General features: G+C 40.4%; 1 protein-coding gene across 3 annotated transcripts in view; it reads left to right on the forward strand.

The window, feature by feature from the left end:
- nuf (rab11 family-interacting protein nuf) overlaps positions 1 to 24,191 on the forward strand; it is a 415,530-nt gene that overhangs the window by 322,550 nt on the left and 68,789 nt on the right. For all 3 annotated transcript variants that reach the window (XM_067135454.2, XM_067135456.2, XM_067135455.2), the window contains exon 8: positions 19,518 to 19,621. In XM_067135454.2, the coding sequence (XP_066991555.2) occupies positions 19,518 to 19,621 (104 nt within the window). The remainder of the gene's footprint in view (positions 1 to 19,517; positions 19,622 to 24,191) is intronic.

Here is a 24,191-nt window from a genome sequence, read left to right on the forward strand (position 1 = left end):
ACAATGAGTGCAAGTTACTAGAGTGCATCAGCTGTGTTGTAGTGTGTGTTGTGAGTGCGCTCGTCGCCATGTTGGTTTGGTAACGATGAATGTGGCGGTGGATGAGGATCAGGAACAAGAATTGGACCTGGACTTGTGGGAAGGACAGTTCGAGTTCCTGGGGAACCCCCGGCCCGGCTGCAACGGCGTCCGCAAGACTGAAGCGCACTTGTGGTGTGAGGAGTTGACGGAACAAGTGAGTGACACTCTCACAAGGCATGCTAAAAATAAATGACTTGTTTTCAATGTTTTTAACATTTATCTTTCCGGAAACTTAAATTGATACTATCCTTGTATTGTAATGTGATATACAGTACTATTAAAGCAAAGCAATTAACAGTTGTCCAAAGGAATTGCGTAAATAGGATTATAATTTTCGGAAAGGTCTAAGAATTTTCGGTGGGTTGTGAAATAGTTACTTAGTGATAATCCCCATTTGGTATAATTATAACTGATAAAACATTTCCATTTTTCCTAAATGTGTGTACACGACGCTTAAATTGGTAACACAGGACAACATTTTAAGTTGCTTCAGTAAGAATAATAACCTCCTTCTCAACTCCTATTTGAAACTAGTATCGCTTTCGTTGATTCAATTTACTGACTACTGTCATTAAAAAAATCGCTAGAATTAATTCAGGTTTTTAGCGACGATGAGATAGGAAAGGCTAGGACTGGGAAGCAAGCTGCCGTAGCCTTAATGTATGTACAGATCTGCCACTTGCCTGGTGTAAAAATGGAAAACCGCTCCAAATCATCTTCTGGGTTACCAGTGGGAGGGTTTGAACCAACCATTTCCCAAATGCAAGCTTACAACGTAGCGAAGTAGTTCGATTGACTATTCTCATGTTTTCCTTATTCTAGAAACGCAATGAATTTAGTCTCTTTGGATGAAATTCCGGCTTCCATCAGCAGTTGAAGGGATATTGCATTATTGCTGGTTTTGCTTAAGAATGAAACTTATGGGACTGTCTGCTCTGTTGCTACGAGAAGTGCTACCTTCATCTGCAGCGATGGATGCTTTCCTCTACTTACCGCTTCCTCCTGCTAAACCTTCCGTGTGGGCTGATAATTTCATTGTTTTGCCCATGACAACCGCCACCGAACCTCCCTCGTACCGGCCTTGGTTTTACAATAACAAGACGTGTATCGTAGCCAACGCCCAATAAACGGTATGTCATAGCACATGGTGTCTTTAACCATGCCAATTTTTTTTCTTTTTGCTGAAATGGCAATTCTAGTTGAGTTGCGACTGGCATCGCATGTGCTTACGTGGACGTGATAATTCAGTAACATTGTTGTTAGCTTTTCAGCAGGAAGGTCTGGTTCATATTCCGGTCAGTATGAGAATTTCAAAATGAAAAGACCCGTCCGAATGTGTCTAATTCCACGTAGAACTGTAGATACCGTAGTTTATAACAGAATCAGAAATGCCGTAAACTCTAGGCATGCTCTGTATCTGATCATGCTAAAATATTGATGTTTTATCCATATATATAAAATAAGAGTTTTGTCTGTACATTGCTCAGAATTTGAAAATAATGCTATTTCTCTATCGGTTATGTCCACAGTAACCAGGAAATGCACTTTTTACTTTTCCGTAATGTCTGTCTGTCTGTCTGTCTGTCTGTCTGTCTGTCTGTCTGTCTGTCTGTCTGTCTGTCTGTCTGTACACGCATCACTAGAAAACGGCCAAAGAGAATTTAATGAAAATCGGTATACAAAGTCGGGGAATAAGTCGCTACAATCTAGGCTTTAAATACTTTTATTCACGCTGATAGAAATGGTAGTTTAGGGGAAGGTCTAAAATTTCATTTTCAAATATTTATGTTTTTAGTAGTCCTATCTTCATAAAAACTGGTATGCAAAGTCGAGGAATACGTCGCTACAATCTAGCGTATGAATAATTTTATTCACGCAGAGTGAAATATTAGTTTAGGAGAAGGCCCAAATGCAATTCTCAAATATTTATATTATTAGTTGTCGTATCGATAAATACTACATAACCAAAGTTATAGAGAATTAAATTTCCGACCATTTATGTCTTATACATTTTTACCGTACCGGCTAAGATAACACAGATATTCATGAATTTGTATTTTTGTTGGTAAGTCCATATCAACGCCGTGCCATGAGAAATTGGGTTAACAGAATTTAATAAAAATCGGTATATAGAGTCAGGGAAAAGGAAGCTACAGTCTAAGCTATAAACAACTTTATTCATCCTGGATGAAATTGTAGTTTAGGGGAAGGTGCCTAAAATGTAATTTTTAAATACAGTACCAATGTTATTGGTCCTATCGAAAAGTACTATCTAAAAAGTTATAGAGAATACAGTTTCCGATCATTTATCTCTTATTCAGTTTTACCGTACCGACTATGATAAGAGTGGTATTTCAGAGTCGGAAGAAAACCAAATGGGAAGGCCTATAATATCGAACAATGACATTACATTGACCATTGTTTATTGTGATGTTCTTTGTCTCGTATGCTGCCTCTCAACTCCGATAGATGGGATTACTGCTGCGTACCGAGTATAACAGCCTGACTGAATATTGGTGGGAAATAGCCGGGGAGTTAGAAAACTTTCTTCTTTAGCTTGCCATTCCTCTGGTTCATACATTTTCTTATACAGTTGGTACGTAACAAGCTGGTTCATCATAGTATTTCAGCTGTTCGATCCCTACTGTGACGCGCTGTTTTGAATAAGCAGTGTGCATACTTAAGGCAGAGCCTCACTTAGTAGTAGTAGTAGTAGTAGTAGTAGTAGTAGTAGTAGTAGTAGTATGGCCTGGTCTAGAAGAACAAGTTAGGCCTTTTCTAAATTATAGTACCACAATATTCACTAAATAACTCAAAACTCAACTCTGAAGAGAGCCGTTTCTTAAGAAAAGCTTCTTTCTCTTCACTTTTGAAGAGGGGGTTTCTCTTCAGGCTTGGAGAAAAAATTTGCCTTCAAGTCAGATAGATTTTTCCGTCGCCAGTGTAGTGAATTGATATTTTCCGCCTCATCGGGTGCTCCTAGGAAACAGAATAGTAATTGGACATAGTTTTTGCCCTGGGAGCCTCCACTATTCGACCCTCTCCCCGCCGAAGAGTGTTCACGGATTACGGCTGTCTGCGGTTTGGTCATTCCAGGTCTGGAACTTTGGACTGTTAGATAGGCAGTGTAGTCCTGTTCGTTAAAAGTGAGAAAATGTGTGGTGTTTCATTTGAACGAGTACTTCGTAATATGAAAGCATTGCTTTTAATCGCGCCATTCCTATTGACGTCATTGTATGTTCATTTCAGTTGGGAAAACCATTAAGACAGTCTTTCCGAGGACGTAAAAAGGCATTATAATGAAAACATCCCAACCTGATTGTGACTGAAGGTATGAAATTGGGTCTACCATTACAGTGAAAATTCCGTCAGTCTTCATACTGTATGAGAAAAGAGGTTTGGTGACCTCCCGTTGCATTTCTAGGGTAACGTTAAGAGCTATACAATTTAAGACAATCTTGCTAACAACGTGTACACTACCTAACCTAGAATTCTGTATACAGTGTAGAATTCCGTAGCGAAGCACGGGTACATCAGCTAGTAAAGGAATAATATTTTAATGTTAATTTATTTACTTAATTGAAATCAATAGTTACTGCATTTTACAGTGCCGTCCCCGCGGTGTAGGGGTAGCGTGCCTGCCTCTTACCTGGAGGCTCCGGGTTTGATTTCCAGCCAGTCCGAAGATTTTATTTCTGGACTGAGGACTGGAACGGGATTCACTCAAGCTCTTGAGACCAAGGCCGTTAATGGGCTAATGCGCTACGGTTTTTCTTTTTTCATTTTTTTGTGACGTACTCATTTCCTAGAATGTTTCGAGGTTTGGTGGTGGTAGTGGTTGTGATAGTGGTTTTGAGGAGCATGTCACAAAGATTGTCACTTCTGTTATTAAAGAAAGGGTGTAGAGGAAGTACTATACGCGAACCTTTTCTTGAACCCTGAGCTCCCTAGTGCTGAATCGGTAGACCTCGGTTATCTTCGACATCCATATAGGCAACTTTTGAAACACAAACTATGCATCGCTATGCGACATCTGGCGTACACTTTACGAACTAGTACTGATGTTGTTTACACAGCAAAACCAAACTATATAATTCATGCTAGGAACAAGATTCGCATCGAGAAATGTTATATAATGTTAAATAATGTATGTGTGACAGAGTTGTTGGCGTAAGATGATAAAGGTTTAGAAAATTCATATCGATCGATCATATTATCGATTCAATTCAGATTTCATTTCCATCCAGTTGGCAATATAACCGGAACCGTCAGCGCTCCCTCCTTACCCCACACTCCGTAAAAATCGGGCTCAAGAAAAAGTTCGCGTATAGTATTCAGGCCTCACGATGCTAAGAGTGCGGTATCTGACTTATCAAGAAAATAGTCATGAAAGGCGGCAATAGTGAATACTCCCAATGCTTCTCAAACTCCATCAGGTTCGGAAACGAGCAAGAGTTGGCTGATGGAAGATGAGAGGGAGAATTTGACTCAAATGAAAGCAATATCAGGCTCAGCCGATGCTCCGTGCACGACGCATCCATCTCAGAAGTTCTGGGTAGCTTAAAGCCCTGTCCTATCCCGTTGTCATAAGATATTGAGCCGTTGTGACGTAAAACAAATTGCAAAAAATATATATTTCATACGACTCGCGTATCTTCTAAAAAGTGGCTCGGGGGTCGTCATAAAAATAATTTATCCGATGTTCTTTAAATTAGGTGGTGGTGATGATGCTTGTTGTTTAAAGGGGCCTAACGTCTAGGTCATCGGCCCCTAATGGTACGAGGTGAAACGAAATGTAATCATTAAAATTTATCCACTGACTAAAATTTAAAATATGATGAAGAATGAATAGGAATGTAATCAGTGGCTCTAATTCGCAATGCCTTATTTCCTTATAAAATTATTACGTATATAAAATAGATTGAAATAGGATAAGTCATTGCCTTTGAAGTGATATCATATATACCATTCCAATTCAAAGATTAACTAAACTAGTGTCAGTAGGATAAAACGTAGTTAGCAAAAAAACAAAAAAAACATAGAAAATACACTAGTATACGCGATAGAACGGGCCACTATCCCTCATAAAACGGATGACGAGGTCTATTGACTGCTCAGGATCTCGTAGGATGAGGGAGAGGTACTCGGAAGTTTTAGACTACGGCGCAGATAGGGCAGCTCTACGCACTCCGCTAGGGTGTGTCCCATGGTAAAGTGTCGGCCGCAAGTACAACCCGGAAGGGAGCTTCTCCCTTCAGTAGGTAGGAGTGCGTTGCTATACCGTGGCCTAGTAATGGGAAGAAGCAGTTCACCTCTGGGAACTAGTTCATTCACTCTCGCTCCCAAGAAAGAACTACTTCACGAACTACTTCGCGAACTACTTCAAAATGTGTAACTTTGCCGCTAGAGTACTCTGCAATCGCTGAAGTAGTTCGTCCGCGAACAACTTCCTTCTCATTCCCTTCATACAAGGCTTCATCGCTTCGCGAGCTTTCCAGAACGAGGAAGTACACAAAGTGGACAACAGGTAGCACGCAGGTGCACTTCTCTGTAACATTCGTACAGATTTATAGAGATGAATGTCAGTTCACACTCTCTTCCCCCGCCCCCAAACCCTCTGGAATGTAAGTGTAGGAAAAATCTATTTCTTTTCAAAGATAATAAAAATTTCTGTGAAATATTGTCGACTTGAAAATGAGATGTTTTAAACGCTGATCTGTTATCGCAAGAGAACCCTTTTCTTGGTGGTGATTCCATCCCCTGACTGAAATATAAATTTATAACATCTGAGCGTTGGTCAACTTTTTCTCGTCGGTGGCGCTAAACGTCAGACTCCAACACTCTCGCGCCCAAGAAAGAACTACTTTACGAACTACTTCGCGAACTACGTCAAAATGTGTCATTTTCCCGCCAGAGCACTTTGCACCGCTGAAGTAGTTCGTCCGCCAACAAGTTCCTTCCCATTCCCTTCACACTCGTGAAGTTCTACAGTTCGCGAAGTAGTTCTCGAGAGACGAGCGAACACTTCACAGTTCATTTGTTATGTTCTTTGGTATGTGTATATATAGTTCGCGAAGTAGTTCTCGAGAGACGAGTAAACACTTCACAGTTCGTGGGAGTGAAGTAGTTCCCAGGAACTAGTTCGTTCGCGAACTACCCATCACTACCGTGGCCGATCCGAAGACGTCATAATACAACTGCTGCTCTCCGAGAAACCAGAAGGGAAGTCTGGGAAGTCTTCCATATCTTCCTAGTTCCTTTTATCGTTTTCAGCTTATTTGGAAGAGAGGTAGTCTGACACTCCATCCCTCAGTGGAACGTAACCAAATTTATCAGCTGAGAACGAATATCACTGACTGGAACCTTGTAAGGCAACAGGGGCAACGTGACCACCTCCTTGGCAGCTCTATCAGCTAACTCGTTTCCCGCTACACCCATATGGTTTGGAAGTCACAAGACCGTGATTCTGGTACTAGCTCTCCAACACCTGGCCAGGAGGTCCTGCATCCGTTGCGCCAGGGAGTCCCAAGGGGGACATGCATCCATAGATTGTAACGAGCTCAAGGGAGTCTGTACAGAGCAGAAAGTGCCGGCGTTCATCAGACAGCGCGTGCCGCAGAGCTTCAAGGATAGCATAGAGCTCTACTGTCTACGCACTACAGGTTTCCGGTAGAAGAAAAAGAAATCTGTTATCAACAACAAACGTACAGACTACTTTCGCTTCTGTCTTCGAACCATCCGTGTAAAGAACTACTGTATCTGGATACCGGCCAACAACGGACAGGAAGAGCCTCCGATAAAAAGAAGGGTCCGTGTTCTCTTTTGGGCCGGTGTGCAGGTCCAGGATTATTTTTTGCTATTTGCTTTACGTCGCACCGACACAGATAGGTCTTATGGCGACGATAGGAGAGGGAAGGGTTAGGAGTGGGAAGGAAGCGGGCGTGGCCTTAATTAAGGTACAGCCCCGGCATTTGCCTGGTGTGAAAATGGGGAAACCACGGAAAACCATTTTCAGGGCTGCCGACAGTGGGGTTCGAACCTACTATCTCCCGAATACTGGATACTGGCCGCACTTAAGCGACTGCAGCTGAGGATTATTTCAGGTCGTCCTATTAACCACGGAGGTACCTTACTTGGTCGTCTGTCAAGACAAGGAACTGAAAGGTACGTCAAACAATCTGACTGCTATCCATGCATATAGCAACTGGCTGCGTTGCTCGTGGATAAGCAGCGTACAGCCGACGGTTTGCATTGTTGAATGCGCAGGGATAGTTCGGGTGAAGTGGCATCTGTCACACATTTGCAGCATAGGACAATAGGGTTTGTTGGCGCCTCAGGTGTAAATGCGGCACACCAGATTCAGCGAGCACGCTAGCAATGGGGCTTGTACTGAATGCTTCCGTTACAAACTAACTCCGCTGTGGTGGATGCTGTTCAGTTTCACAAGGACTCTGCCTTGCTGATCCATATGTTGCACTGCCGTACTCTAACCTGGATAAAATATGTGCGCTATGTTGAGTAACGAAGTTAATACAACGTAAGTAAATGTATCCCTCTAGTTCAAAAATTAAAACTATTACCGTATTTCAGAAATTGAGTCGTCCAGGACTGTCTCCCAGATGACAGATTCTCAATTAGTTCCTTACCTAGTCTTTTCGCAAATGATTTCTAAGAAGTGGTAAACATTTCTTTTTTGTTTTTGTTTTCTGTTGTTTCGTTTTGTTTTTATCTTCTCAATCCTGCGCGGCCCTCCAAAAGCGAATAGGCTATATCATTTAGGGTCTCATTCTATTTCAGGCTTTAATTCAACTAAAAGTATTCTCCTCGCATTTGACCACAGCAATACTTGCATGGCGATATTTTATTACTTCACACAAATTAACGATATCCATGGTTTGATCAATTTTATATTTGGTATTTAATCTTTGTGATAGATTTGGTTTCAAGGTTATCTATATAACATTTGAAGAACCATATTGAAAATTTATTCCTGATCCTTGTGGTGATTATTTCTACCTGGCACACTAGCAAACTCAGCAGTAACTTAGAAGATAAAATACTGTGTACTCGACATACTTTGTCCTTGTGGCAGCCTCCGCATGGGGGAAGTTCTAATAATAATAATAATAATAATAATAATAATAATAATAATAATAATAATAATAATTCAAGACGGGGAATCAACGACAATGTTAAGTTCATTTAGCACTGAAAGATATACTTTCTTCAAAACTTCAGATGTTGTCCAGAACCGTTCAAAACAACTGCCTTATTAAATGACAAATTGGATACATTTCTTTTACAGAACATTTTATTATGATTTTAAGCAACATTTCCTCAAATCAGAATTTTTTTTTCGAAATCATATCTGGTAACGTAGGATGATTTTCTAAACCTTGGCTTAATATCTGATCTCTAAGTAAGCAAAAAAAATATGGAAATGAAGGACAAATTATCTGTATGATCTATAAATCATTTCAATTAAAAATACTTCATTAGATATTATAAAATTACACGAAACATATCTTAAATTATTTTGATAAAAATATAAAATCACCAGACTACCACTAAAATTCCTTTGAAATCCACCAGAATACCCACTAGCTGTTAGAGACGAGTTTTTCCTGTCGTACAGGCATCTACCGGGTAAAGCAACCAGATTTAGTGGGATTTTGGCGACACTGGTCTTCAGACTACTAAATTGGCAGATGGGAATGGGCAGTTCATTTCCTAATCAGAAGTTTCCAACTCTCAGTTGAACCGGTAGGTTTGAGAAACGATTGCATGCCATTCGATATAGCCTACAGTATTGTGAAACTAGAAATAATTCGTAGGAGTGCCTTAAAATTCCTCAATCGCAGCTCGGGTTTTCAACCGGAAGTGACTTACATGGCGTACCGGATATCTGATAGTGGTGTGATGTCATTGAGGAATGCGTGTTGCTGCCTATCTCTCGACGAACAGATGAGAGTGTAAAATAATACAAATGTGCAGTTATTCAGTGTGCAGGTAAAAAAAAAAAAAAAAAAAAAAAAACGCTGATGCTTTCAAATCATAAAATTTAGTCGACAACCTCCTGCTTCCATGGTCATATGCACCAAAGCACACACCTTGAGAGAACGGAAAAGCCAGCCTACTCTTTTAATCACGGGACACCATGGCTTCCAGTTGCTATTGTGTCAGCTTTTTCCACATTCACATGGTGGAATAATATTGGGCTACCTCCTGATTCTACCATTACTGTAGTTAATTACAAACCCAGCAATATACACTGACTTAGCAAATGTCATGGGATAGTCACCTAATAGCGTGTGGGGCCTCCTCTGGCCCCGCGAACTGCAGTGAGACGCCGTGGAAGTGAGTCCTCTGGACGCAGCTGACACCAAATCGTTTGCAGAGCGGCCGCCAATGCTGGTCTGTTCGTGGTTGCAGGATCCATGGCACGGAGCCTGCGTTCCAGGACATTCCAGATATGCTCGATAAGGTTCATATCGGGGCTCCTGGGTGGCCATGGCAGTCGTTGGATCTCCGCTGCATGTTCCTGGAACCACTCCCGGGCGACGTGGGAGCGATGTGGCGGCGCGTTATCATCTTGAAACACCGCAGAACCGTCTGGGCGCTGGCAGGCCAAAAATGGGTGGAGATGGTCTCCGAGCAGCTCAACATACCGCGTACCATTCAAAGTCTCTTCCATAACAACTAGGGGGCCCATTCCATACCAGGAAAATGCACCCCAGACCATAACAGACACACCAGCTCCCTGGACCACACCTTCGAGGCAGGCGGGATCCATCGCTTCATGTAGTCTGCGCCATACACGGTGCCTCCCATCGGCATGGTGCCGTTGAAATCGTGATTCGTCCGACCATATCACGTTACGCCATTGTTCGTGTCCATCCCTGGTGACCGGCGACAAATGCGCGTCGTTGTGCCTGATGACGTTGGGTTAACCGTGGCACCCGTGTGTGGCGCCGGCTCCCATACCCCACAGAACCCATGTCCCTACGGATTGTCCACTGGGGGACGTGTCTAGCACGGCCTGTGTTGAATTGAGCCGTGATTTGTTGCACGGTTACCCGTCTGTCACTATTGATAATCCGTCTCAGATGTCGCCGGTCACGGTCATGGAAGGTGGCTGGACGGCCGGTCGTTCGTCTGTTGTGGACGGTGATACCTGCATTCAACCATTCACGATACACCCTGGACACGGTTGATCGCGCGAAACCGAATTCCCGCACCACTTCCGAAATCGCACTTCCCATCCGTCGGGCACCGACCACCATACCCCGTTTGAACGGTGTCAGCTCACGACGACGTTCCATGTTACACCTGTCACATGCACAGCCACTGCTCATAAGGTCTCCTATACAACTGCCGCTGGCACAGGGGGCGTGTGGTGCGCAGACAACACATCTGCGCACCAGTGCTCCGCTATCCCATGACATTTGCTCAGTCAGTGTAGATTATAACTAGCTACCGGATTTATATGCTGTACAAATCACCAGTATACAGTAAACATGCAACTATGTTGCAAAAAGTGGTGAAATATGCATTTAAAAGTATTCACTTATTTTCATGCTGTTAAACACTTCTATGAAATGCAAACGTAACATTCCTTTACTAGACACGCGCCATTCTACCACACCAATACATAATCATGATCATGATAAAACAACTGGATGAAAACAAAAAATTCGCACTACAGTATTTACATCTGCGGCTGTTCTACTAGTACAAACAATTCGTACGAAATGTGCGAGACGTATCAATCGTCAGTGTTCACTGTTAAAACAATATGCACACTTGTCCTAGATCAATGCCTTTGCTGGCGAGATGTAGTGTTTACAGTGCACTATGTCTTCTGGTATGGGCTATATCAAATTTGTTACTTTCATTGACCGGTCTCAGTCTCATCCTTGACTTTGACAATATGAAAGTGACTGAGGTATGGGTGATGCTAGTAATACCATTCCTTATGCAGCCAGTCCCTGTTATGAATGGTGTGAAAATATCACTCATAGGGTCGGTTGGTGCATGTATTTCAGTGGGCTTGGCAGACGGATATGTAATAGCAACTGCTGGCTCAGTGAGGAAAGCAACGGGAAACTACCTCACTCCTCATTTCCCTAGTACGCCTCTTCAGTGACGCCTAGGCTATTTATGACAGCTGTTGGCGGAGCTGCAGAGGATCAAACCAGCCTTCGGGCTGAATACCTAACATACATACGTCCTAGATCAGACACACAGTGTTAATTAATACAAATGATAAATCAATTACGTTTTAAGAAAACCCTGTAAAAATCCACAAATGTGAAGAAACATATTTACATTTTACACTGCACACATTACTTTCCTGTCCATAATTTGCTTTGCATTAGGCCTACACTACAAGAGTATTCTCCAAATTTTCTGTTTTAAATTCGTGGCGTTTTTCTGTTAGAACTAGCTTCAATTCGGAGAGTGATCTTCCTACATCTACGGATGTGACAGGATAGTACTTGAATTCGGGAGCGAGTATAGGTGTTAAACAATCTGATAGATCCACATTATCAGTACCAGCCAAATATATGTTTATAGCTATAACAATGTCGTAGTCTGGATTACGTTTACGGACATCACGTTATTTTGTTTGCAGACAGAGTCCGAGGTTTCATGGGATACCTTCCATTTCACTCTTTACGTTCTCCATAATGTCCTGCGAATCACCAAGACGTAATCCATGCGTTTTCTAGCTTCTTGAATGACTGGTATGATTTGAAAGTGTGTGTTGACAAGTGCCAGTTCCCTTTTAATCGTTTCATTGCCGAAAAGAGTTCACGGCATTAATTACTTCACATTTTGTTGAAGACTGCTTGCAAAACACGTTAAAATATGCGTAATGAAAGTCGAGAACGTGCACAAATCTCAAATATATCCAAATATGCATATATATGCACTGTTAAACTTTATAATTCGTGCAGTTTCACTTTCAGACTCGCGTCCTTGTCTGTTTTGTAGGTATGCATAGGAGCAAACAAAATATGCATTTGCATACACATCCGATGTCTAATTAAAACATAGGCTTGAGCGATGTAAACTATCGGCTTCTGGTTGAGTTGGTGACTGGGTCTTTTTAGCCTTGAGGTCCTCGTTTCTCAGAATTGAGGGTGTTCCTTGTCCATCTATCCCTGGTGTCTAGTAACTATTATTTTTGTGCGTGGACCATGTCTATTAACCTGTTACTCGAAATCTAAAATTATCCAGGATGGCTTCAACGACGCCAGAAATGATTAGAATACTACGAGAGAAGAAAGAAACCAATATCACGTTGTTCGTTAGAGGTTCGCCTTGTATGCTCTAGGTGGTTATCACCATCCACATCGTCGTTTAAGGAATTTGACATCATAATCATGTTCTTTTTGCATGTGTGAATTCTGTTTATTAGCCTGTTCCCGAAATCAAAATGATCCAGAATAGCTCCAACGACGTCAGAAATGATTAGTGCCGGTATAGTGATGAGAGAGAGAGAGAGAGACCCCTTACCAACATTCACCGGCATTTAAAAGAGCCGTATTCCCAAGACGGCGAAGTATGAACCCAACCCACTTACTCTCAAGTCCATGAGCTAGCTTGATCGATTTTCAGAAATTGTCGTCGATAAATGATAAAATGCCCGCTAATTCATGAACACGTTACCTTATTTTTGTAACAAAGTTTAATTTTGACTGTTAGTTCGAATTGTTCCCTTGGTTCATATTTCGTCGTCTCAAATGTCTGTTATCAGAATACTACGCTGGAACATTATAAAATAAGCAACTAGTTGTGAGATGTAAAAGGAAGTACCGTACTACTACTTCACTTTCTTGCTTTCTGAATCCGACCCCGACGCTATTAGGTTTGCGAGGGCTAGGGAGTCTTTCATTTTCACGCCCTTCGTGGCCCTTGTCTTCTTTTGGCCAATACTTCATTTTTCGAAGTGTCGGACCCCTTCCATTTTTTCTCTGTGATTAGTGTTACATAGAGGATGGTTGCCTAGTTGTACTTCCTCTAAAACAATACTCACCACCACCACCACACCATGCATATAGTGGTACGGGGACGCAATCGTGTTTTTGCCCCGTAAAAATATTTGATATATTCATCGTTGCCCCGTGCTGAAAACCAAAAGTTGGCGCCTGTGGTTCCAACGAGTGTATTTGGGTAATTCCATGTGAACTGTCCCATCCATTACCAAAAATATGATGTTAATGTTAAAAATCAAATAGAGAAAGAATAAGAAATCATACTTTAAGTAAAATACCTGCTTTACAGACCACTCCGAAATTATATAATATTCAATGTTATTTTCATAGATGAGACATTCCATTTCAAAAGCATTTGAGCAAAATTTTAAATAATTTGCTCTGATTTTCAAAATTCAGAACATTCAGGGATTTTTAAAAATTCAGACACTACGTCGAGACATAGGCTCAAATTCAGGTTAATCCCGCTTTTTCAGGACGTATGGCAACCCTAGTTATACTCTTTATAACACCTTCATGTTCCATTGGAATGAGCTCAGATCGAGCCAGTATTCCCGTGCTTACTAGGCTAACAGTCCAGTCGAGAGTGGACTACCAAATATGACCTGATGTACCTACAGGCCACGGAAGACTTTCCTTTACCATTTCAATTGGAGAAAGTTTCTCCATTCAAAATATCTGACTGCTTCTTTAGCCTATATAGACAGTGAGAATACAGTGATATAATACAGTAATTTAAAAAAGTCTCAGTGCTCCGAACATTGCAGCTGAACTACAGAATACCGGTGTCAATTTCTGCTAGCACAGTGCGGCGTGTTTGTTATCGTGAAGGGTGCCGTACCATGTTCAAGTCGGTCGGAAGAAGTTCTGGTAGAACGAACAGGAAGAAAACGACTGGAATTTGCTTTGAAACATCAGGTTAATACTGGCGGATTTTGGGAATAGATGACATGGACTGATGAGAGTAAATTCAACGTGTTTGATTTAGATGTAAAGCCGAACGTATGGAGAAAAACGAACGCTGAAATGGAGCCTCAGAATACCATTCCAACCTATCAAACATGGAGAGTCGCGCGCGCGTGCGTTGGGGTGGGGCATGAATGCACTCGTTGTGGGGAAGCTGCGCGTTATTGATGGTGTAATGGATCACAGAATGTATTTGAACATCCTTAAATAAGAACTGCAAGTCAGGGCAGGAAAACTCGGGATGACTGACAACTGGATCTTTATGCAAGATAATGTCCGCAAGCATACCGCGCATACTGTCAAACTGTGGCTGTACTGTATAACACTCCCGAACACTTAACGCAATCCACCCCAGTCCCCTGATGTTAATACAATTGAGTATGGTACGTTTATATACTGAGCCTTTTGAAGATCATCTAAAAACATCCTCTGCTAGCTGAATCACCGGGCGAGTTGGCCGTGCTGTTAGGAGCGCGCAGCTGTGAGCTCGCATCCGGGAGATAGTGGGTTCGAACCCCACTGTCGGCAGTCCTGAAGGTGGTTTTCCGTGGTTTCCCATTTTCACACCAGACAAATGCTGGGGCTGTATCTTAATTGAGGCCATGGCCGCTTCCTTGCCATTCCTAGCTTTTCCCTGTGTGTGTCGGTGCGACGTAAAGCAAATAGCAAAAACAAGCTGAATCGCAACTAATACCTCCGACATTAACTGCATATACGTGAATTCAATGAAACTCAGACTTAAACGATAATCAGAACTAAAGGATGTCCAACAAAGTACTGAAGTTCCTTTTGGGGATCATTGTAAGTACCTAGGTGTTAATATAAGAAAAGACCTTTATTGGGGTAATCACATAAATATGATTGTTAATAAAGGGTACAGATCTCTGCACATGGTTATGAGGATATTTATGGGTTGTAGTAAGGATGTAAAGGAGAGGGCATATAAGTCTCTGGTAAGACCCCAACTAGAGTATGGTTCCAGTGTATGGGACCCTCACCAGGATTACTTGATTCAAGAACTGGAAAAAATCCAGAGAAAAGCAGCTCGATTTGTTCTGGGTGATTTCCGACAAAAGAGTAGCATTACAAAAATGTTGACCGAGCTCGATAGCTGCAGTCGCTTAAGTGCGGCCAGTATCCAGTATTCGGGAGATAGTAGGTTCGAACCCCACTGTCGGCAGCCCTGAAAATGGTTTTCCGTGGTTTCCCATTTTCACACCAGGCAAATGCTGGGGCTGTACCTTAATTAAGGCCACGGCCGCTTCCTTCCTACTCCCTGCCCTTCCCTGTCCCATCGTCGCCATAAGGCCTATCTGTGTCGGCGCGACGTAAAGCAAAAAAAAAAAAAAAAGTTGCATAGTTTGGGCTGGGAAGATTTGGGAGAAAAGAGACGAGCTGCTCGATTAAATGGTACATGTTCCGAGCTGTCAGAGGAGAGATGGCGTGGGAGGACATCAGTAGACGAATAAGTTTGAGTGGTGTCTTTAAAAGTAGGTAAGATCACAATATGAAGATAAAGTTGGAATTGAAGAGGACAAATTGGGGCAAATATTCATGTATAGGAAGGGGAGTTAGGGATTGGAATAACTTACCAAGGGAAATGTTCAATAATTTTCCAATTTCTTTGCGATCATTTAAGAAAAGGCTAGGAAAACAACAGATAGGGAATCTGCCACCTGGGCGACTGCCCTAAATGCAGATCAGTAATGATTGATTGATTGGTCGATTGATTGAAATAGCAGTGATGTATGATAACGTGTGTTTTGGTTTTGTTTTTACTACTGTGTCCGAATACTTTTGACGCATGAGAAAATAACTTTTATTTATATATATTGTTTCTAATGTTATTTGATTTCCTTGCTTTCGTAAGTGCTTCATGAAGGTATAAGTGCTCGATAAAGTTTACATACATGGTGTATCCGTGATGTTATCAACTTTCAGATATGATGGAGGACGGCAAATGGATCAATTTGAGATAAGGAACCATATTCCGGAAACGATCGAGTCAAAAGTTGAGCAAATTTCTTCTCATTTAAGTCCGTTTACCTGCACAAGTTTCACAAACTGCTCCATTTACAACAAATGTTCGAAATGGCGTCCCCCTGCGTCAGTGCAGGCATGGCATCGTCGCACAAAGTTCTCTCGTACCGGTACTCGTTTGAATATCCCCGGTGTCGTTTGAACAACGTCGCAGGCAGCGAGAATTCTTACCAAGAGTTCCTCTTCACCCTTCAGTCTCGACAGCTGTCTTATACACAAGGCTTTTCACATGGCCCCACAAGAAGAAATCAATTGGTGTGACTACTGCGGGCCAGAATTCCGACACCCCGGCGTCTGTTAAGAACGGACGGACGTTAAAAACTTGGATTATTAATAACCTGTGGCCGAGTTTTTGATCTTTTCTTCCCGACCTGTAAAACTCCGTTTACCGTACTTCAGCGGCTTTGAACCTGCGATCTTGGGATTGAGAAGTCGACACTCTACACTGATGCATAGAGGGAACTTCTTAAATAAATACAATCTCAGAATTAAGACGTATGATATTATAAGCCATTGGTAGCCTACTACAGTATTAGCCTTGGTGGACAAATGGTCTTCCGGTCTATTCAGATCTTACCTGTATTGGACGAACATATTAATTCTTCATTAAATGGCTTAGTTACGTGCCAGCCCTGTCGTGGCCCCTTTCGGTACTAAGGACTAGTGGAGCTCCCACCTGGTCTGGAGGGCATGGCTGGCCTTCCCATTTATTGTTCTCTTTGTCTGGTTTCCCCATGTGTTTTTGAGAGGTGCATCTAGAATGTTCATCTCTAGCCACATCGTGAATATTCCGGTACTTATCACCCGAGCTATAAAACGGAGACTAGCCACAAATAGTCAGTGTTGGACTCGGTGTGTTGTGGTTCTGTGGCTGGACTGAGGGCAACAGTCGTGTTAACTGTTAGTAGTGTCCCACTGGAGTCTAAACAAGGAGGAGGAGTTCTTGTGTCGGAGTGTCGAGTGAGTTGCTGGACTGGGACAGCTGTTGGCTGCCGTCAGTGTTCCACTGGAGACATTGTATTGTCGGGTATGGAATGGAAGAGAGTGTGTGTTTTTTTTGTTTTTTGAGGACCTTCGATGAGTCGGCTACTGGAGTAGCTATTGAGTGTGTAATTGAAACATTGTTAATGGTCGTTGTGAAGAGTATTGTCCTGCTGTTTAACACTGTTGAGCTGTTGCTGTTTGGTTATTCACTCTGTTTGACAGTGTGGATTACTGGACTGTTGTGTAGCCAGTAGTGCTGTGTTCAAACTTAGTGGTCTATATGTAGCTGCTATGTGGGGTGACTAGACTTATGAGCACAAGTAAAAGGCCTGTCAATCAGGATTACAGTCTCCCAGGTAACAACCAATGAGCCGGACTGCCCATTGTGTGAAAAGAACAGAAACTCTTAAATAGACAGTACAGTAATTAGTACGTGTGACCATTCATGGTTTAATAGAATTGTGTGTGTGTGTGTGTGTGTGTGTGTGTGTGTGTGTGTGTGTGTGTGTGTGTGTGTGTGTGTGTGTGTGTGTGTGTGTGTGTGTGTGCATTTATTGGGTCAATCTAAAATAAATTGGAATAATATAACAGATGTTTTATTCATATCAGCTTCTTTATAGACTGGTATGATGGACAGCGTGACGGGAGGGCAGGACTTTGAATGCAGATGGAAAACAACTATGATGAATTTGTTGGTGAATGTTTGGTATAGTTCTTTAGTTTGCATACATTTCCCCTTTTCTATTGATATGCCAATATTCATCTTTCAGAGAATGTCTTCTTTCCCTGCACAGAAGGCAATAATGCCTTCAGAATGATCTGCTCTGTTCCGGGACATTGGACGTGTCAATTATATTTGTCTGTCAAATCAGTCTTCATCCCAGGGGGGTTTGATTCCTGACTCTGCCACAAATTTAAGGCTAGTTGCATGGTTAGGTTAGGATATATTATCCTTGGGTAGCAGTTGGATAGGGAATTGGTTGAGATACCCTCCCTCAGGTACCTGAGAAGGTATTTCTAACTTCAGCTCTAGTGCTAATGCTAGGATGGCATCTAATGAAACTCACAGCCACATGTGGCCCAGTAGGTACTAATTTGTTGCCCGCAATATGTTTATAATTTATCATAATTACAAAAGCAAAACAGAAACTGGAAACAAAACATTTTAAATTATTTGATTTTTTAAAATGCCAGAATAACAAACAGTAGTTTAAAACATATAACAATTTAACCAATATAATGTTTATGCAAAAACTACCTACTGTTTCTGGTTCTATAAGGGGCCTGTTCAAATAATGCTTCCTTTTAATATTAATAATCTGTGTCATAAGAGCGGCCAAGTTTATGGGCAGAAAAACTATGTTCCATAGGTTTACTCCACTCAATACTTAAAATGCCAATGTTTCAACCACCATATTTACAATTTTTCTACGATATAAAATTTAAGTAGTTCGGTAATAATTTGTTTTTGTACCTACAAATTGCATAGCCTAAGTAGACTGGGTACTTCAGCAAAATGGGCGGCTGAATAAAATTTTGTATCTCTCAGAAAGTCGTCGGTTTTCTTTTAGAAATAATGGTATATTAATTTTTTGTTTGGCTCTGCAAGATCCTATGGATCAACAAATAGCACTTTGAAGGGTCTGAACTTGAAAACTGTTGATGTAATGTACACCACTTCCTTCCCAATCCTAATCCCTGTTAATTGCACTTGCACACACCCAGGAGTGTATACAGAATTTCATTGTGGAGGGGGCCAAAAGAGTCTAACATGCATAAAATTTTAGAATACCAACAGTAGAAGCACAACCATAATACAGTGATGTGTACACACAATATGTATCAAGACTCGTTATTTAAAACAAGTGTAACGTACGGCAATTAAGGCAGAAATCGTTTTTGTGCAATAGGTCTGTATAAACGTGCAGCTTCCTACAATGTGAATTTTACAAATTTTGCATAACTATTGTTCACATATTTTGAATTATATTTTTAGAATACAGTATAGAAAATCAAGTTTTCTTGGAATGCTTGCAAACTTGTCTGCAGTGTCTTATACTTGAATATCATGATGAATTAACAGCAAATTAAGTCCACTTAATCTTGAGTCTGATGTACTCTTCAGATATGTCTTTAATTGTCTTGGTGTGGAAAAACTTTTTTTTGCAGAAGCAGTCAAAATTAGTAAAACAGCTAATATCTTGAAGAACATAGGCACAGGTTATTAGAAAGAAGTTAACACACACAAGTACTTATCAGTATTAGTTACCACTTGTTTTGTGGTACAGTCACCCATATCTGATCTAAGTTTATTAACAGTGGGTATGGTAATTTGGGATGGTTGGATTTTCTTTTCCTATGCATGATGTAAGAGAATTGTTTACATAAAATTCAATATGTTCCAGTCTTGGTGTATATTACAAGCAGGGATTTTGTTTGTTTTAGGTCCAGCTACTGCAGCAGCAGGTGAGCGCCCTGGCAGACAACCAGACTCACACAGATGACAGGTACACCCGAGCCAAACAGGACAGTGCTGCCCTACAAGCAAGGTAATCATTCCTCTGCTATAAATTTGTCCAGGTGAGAATGTTATCCATGTTAAGAAATGGAGAGAAAATGATACATTATTAATTCATTCACTGAAAAATCTGCTAGCAGTTTGCATACTTAATCATTTTACAGGAATTTTGAGCATTAGCCTCCAGTGTTATTCTCACACTTAACAAATAATGTACATACAAGGAAAATTGCAGAGAATTTGCAAGACTGTTTCCAGCTTTACATTTTTACAACATCAATCAATCGATCAATCAATCGATCGATCAATCGATCGATCAATCGATCAATCAATCAATCAATCAATCAATCAATCAATCAATCAATCAATCAATCAATCAATCAATCAATCAATATTTCAGACACAATTCAGGTTGCAGTGCAGTTAATTTATTGTAGAAAATGTGTTTATATTTTATTTCAAAAACTGTGTTGTCTGTTGATACTTGATATTTCATGTTAGACAAATATATTGGATTGTGCTAGTAAGAATAGTAGTGTGTTAATCTTGGGGCATGTCTGGTCCAACTTAAGTCTCAGTAAATTTCTTCCTTAGAATGAAGATTTCACTTACCTTGTCTTGGCGTGGCTCTAATGTTTTGTCAAATATATTTTTAAGAACAATATTATTAACCAACCTTCACATTACCCATCGATGCAACGACAATACCCTAGACAATTTTCTATGAATTTGTAATTTTAAAAGATAGTATACTCTTTATGATATCCTAAACAATCAAAGCAAACATGCACATAGGTTAGTGCAGTTGTTAATATTGCAATATTTATTAATGAGTTTTATTTCTACAATAAGTAGTCTTATTTATGTTCTCTGAAATAGTTAATCATGAAGTGTCTTCAGCAGTAAAGAACTTAATGCTAAGGAAAAAAAACATGCAGTACCTAAAGTGAACATTAGTGCTAACAATATTATGATCAGAGTACACTAATAAATTTAGACATTGCATGCTTTAACCTCATTATTGATTAGTATTGAAAATTTTTTTATAGTTCAAAAATAATGAAGGTATTTATTAAACCACCTGTTCAATATTTTACATCCACTTATAAGTGGTTACATAAACATAACACTTATTTGGGACATTTTTCGCCCCTAATTTAAGGCATCTCCAGCCTAAAATATGATCTTCAAAAGTACACATACAGTAGAGTCTCGATTATCCGACTTAAACGGGACCTGGAGTACGTCGGATCACCGAAAATGTCGGATAATACGGACTAACTTTGAAAAAGAACTAAAACAAACAGGAAGGCTATACTCTATTATGTTTTACGGGACTCTATTTATTGACTTATTAATTCAATTGTACAGTAGATGGAGTACTCTTTTCTTACTACGCCTGTAGCCAGGTGCAGACGTCTTGGCTTGGGCTGCAAGAGTTTTGATATCAGCATCTTGAAATTCAGCCCAGTCTCAACACAATTAAAAATCTGATCACCGGTTAATCCTTCAGCAAGAATTATTTCTTGAAATTGTGTTTTAAATTTCACAACATCATCGGATTTAGCTGACAGTTTTTCTCCACAGATATTAAGCTGCCCAATATCGTACCGTTTTTTCCACCGATCAAGCCACCCAGCACTAGCAGTAAAATTAGGGTCCCTTTAGTAAACTTCTTCTGGATATTCACCGCCATTTCTTGCAGAATGGGGCCAGATATTGACAAGCCCTTTTCCTGGTTTTTAGTGAACCAAAGAAATAGTGCTTCACTTACTTTTTCGTACTCACATTTTTCATTGTTTTTCTAATTTTCAGTGCATCACTTGTTGCTCTCGTAGAGTACCACTTTTCAATTTATTCCCTCGTATGTTTCCAGTCTCCCACTGTAACACGTCCAACACCATAATCTGAAGCCATTTTTTGGAGTTTCCCCTTTGTCCAGTCTCTTTAACCCATTCTACTTGTCTTCCACAGAAACAATCACTTTCTTACGTTTACTTGCCATACTCACGGAAGATATGAAAACTACTGTATAACATCCGCACCCAACCAATACTACATTGAACAATCCTACTGCATGACTGCTAGTGCTTGTCCCACAGTCGCTCCCTCCACACCCCGTGTCCCAGAACTGCATCCACCTAAAGTTCAAATTAAGACTACCAGTGTCGGATAACACGGAGTGTCGGATAAGCGAAGGTCGGTTGAGCGAGACTCTACTGTAATATTAAAAGAGAAGCTAAAAGATTAGCCTTGTAGCCTAATTAAAACTTGGTGCATATAATGTGAATAATACATTGATACATTAATAAAACATGTTAATGGAGCACTGTCAATGATCATACTAAAACTATCTTGCCCGAGACTAAAACTTCCTTCAATAAAATTACGTAGTTCTAATTAAAATGGTTCAACTAAAATTGTTTGTGGTTTCACCTAATGTGAGATTGTGTATATTGCCAACAAAATAAAGGCATTAACACAACCATAAAAAAGTATGTCATGCACACAACATGTTCAAGGTCGCTGTTAAAAGTCGTAAACGTGAAGATAGTAAAACATTCGAAAGGTAGGTAGATATAAGTAATGTTGAAACTGAAGCATCAGTTGATTATCGTAGAAGTGGCCCTTTATACAGATAATATTGTCGGAATAATGTTCAGGGTTTGTTGTAAGTTGTTACTTGTTATCTTCCGTTGTGTTAGTAACCGCCATTCTGTTGGCTACTGGTATCTCTCGGCAAAGGTTTCCGAAAACATAGCGTAACAAACTAAGTAGGTAATTAGACCACCCCACATGGTTTTGAAACAATTTACCTAATAAGAAAACATAGCAATAAGTAACTAATGCATTGTTGTAAAGTGAAAAGCACATTAAGAAAAGTCACAAATCGTAGAGTATTTGTTGCAAGATAAACTGCACTGATTTCATTTACAAATATCGATATGTAGCTTGGGGTAACCAAAATACCCCACTTGGTAATGCAAGGGTTAAAGCCCCAATTCTGTTTGTTGATTTGATAAAAATATATACAGAACATGAACATAAAAAGTGTTGTAGACTCTTACTATTCAAGCATGACCATTCCTTTAGTTCCCTCTACACTATTAATGGGAAAGATAAGAGGTCCCACTTTTCCACTCAAACAGTGGTGGTGGTCCTTGTTCGCCAATGTGTTGCTGTGCCCAGTGGCGGCGCGTGACTCTTATCAAAGTGTTAGCACACTAGTTTGTAGAAACATGGATAAGAACAATGTATGAGTATTAAAGCTCAAATAGAATCAATGCATTTTTAAACTTACGCAGATCCTCTCCGTACATCTACATATATTACATCTTGTTGTAACACAGCTATATTTTCCTATGATTGCGTCAACTGTTCTCCAGAGCACCACTGCCGAACTCTACTATTTTAATTTTACGCATTGGTGCTGACTTCTCATCTATAAACCTATATGTTCAACCATCACTTTTGTACAACTATTCCCCATACTTAATTTTTGTATGTGTATTAATAATATGTATTAATTTGTGCATGTCAACTACTAACCAGGTACCTGATTTTTTGCCTTGAGGTGATAATTTGACTGACGATGCCCTCAATGAAGGGCGAAACATGTCTCAAGTGGAATCGATAATAAATTCCTAATTTATAAAATTTATATGTATTGAATAGGTGATAAAACAAACCTTTTAGCATCCTACAGCTATATTAGTCAATTTTTGGCAGCAAAAATGCCCATAATGGAATCATGGAACCCTGGATTCTTCCTACAGCTTTTCAGGAGTTTCTCCTCAATTGAAATTAGTGACAATTTTAATCATCTTTCTCGTGTTTGCATATTTCTTAAATAAGTTTTTATCCGCTCTAATGCCAAGCAAGGTCGCTCGACTGAGGCGCTAGTAGCAGGAACAGTTAAAATTAAAGAAGAGGTTCCCAAGTGGTTCCGTAATTTATCATAAGTGGCTCTATAATGTAGCAGTTCAACACAATTTCCTCTTGAGTTGTGTTTTTCAATATGGCTCCTAAAAGGTAGCTCTTGCTCCATCAGGAAAGAAAACAGCATCTATTAGACAACTAGCTATACACCCATTTCTTTAATTTTTTCATTAAGTATATCCCAATTAATTTTGAAGGCAAGGCTTAGGGAATCCTTTATTCTACTGTAGTGCTGCCGAACCTCAGTAAAGCTATTTTGGAATGAACATAATCTACATACTGCTCATGTTGTTTCTTTAGTACATAATACCAATATAATTGGTCCGTTATTGGACATTATAAATTTTTCAGCTAACTCATTCCTGGTTCCCAGCATTTCACGTCAGTGTGCTAAATTGGGCTCATCAGTTAGTACATAGCACACCTACCAAGACGCATGGCTAGTGCATACCGTGGAGGCCACTGCGCAAGCTACTTGGAGCCAGCGGCAGTGCCAGTGCACTACGAGAGACTTTGTCTTGTCTTTGTCTCAGTTTAAAAAATTAATGCCTGCCTGGCCATCAGATGATAGAGATGTTGATTCCCATAGGGAACCTGAAATATTTGTCCCAAATGAGTAAATTTTTAATATATGATATTTAATAATAATTTAATAATTATTG

The sequence above is a fragment of the Anabrus simplex genome, chromosome 1 (genome assembly GCF_040414725.1).
Source record: "Anabrus simplex isolate iqAnaSimp1 chromosome 1, ASM4041472v1, whole genome shotgun sequence".
Classification (NCBI taxonomy): Eukaryota; Metazoa; Arthropoda; class Insecta; order Orthoptera; family Tettigoniidae; genus Anabrus; species Anabrus simplex.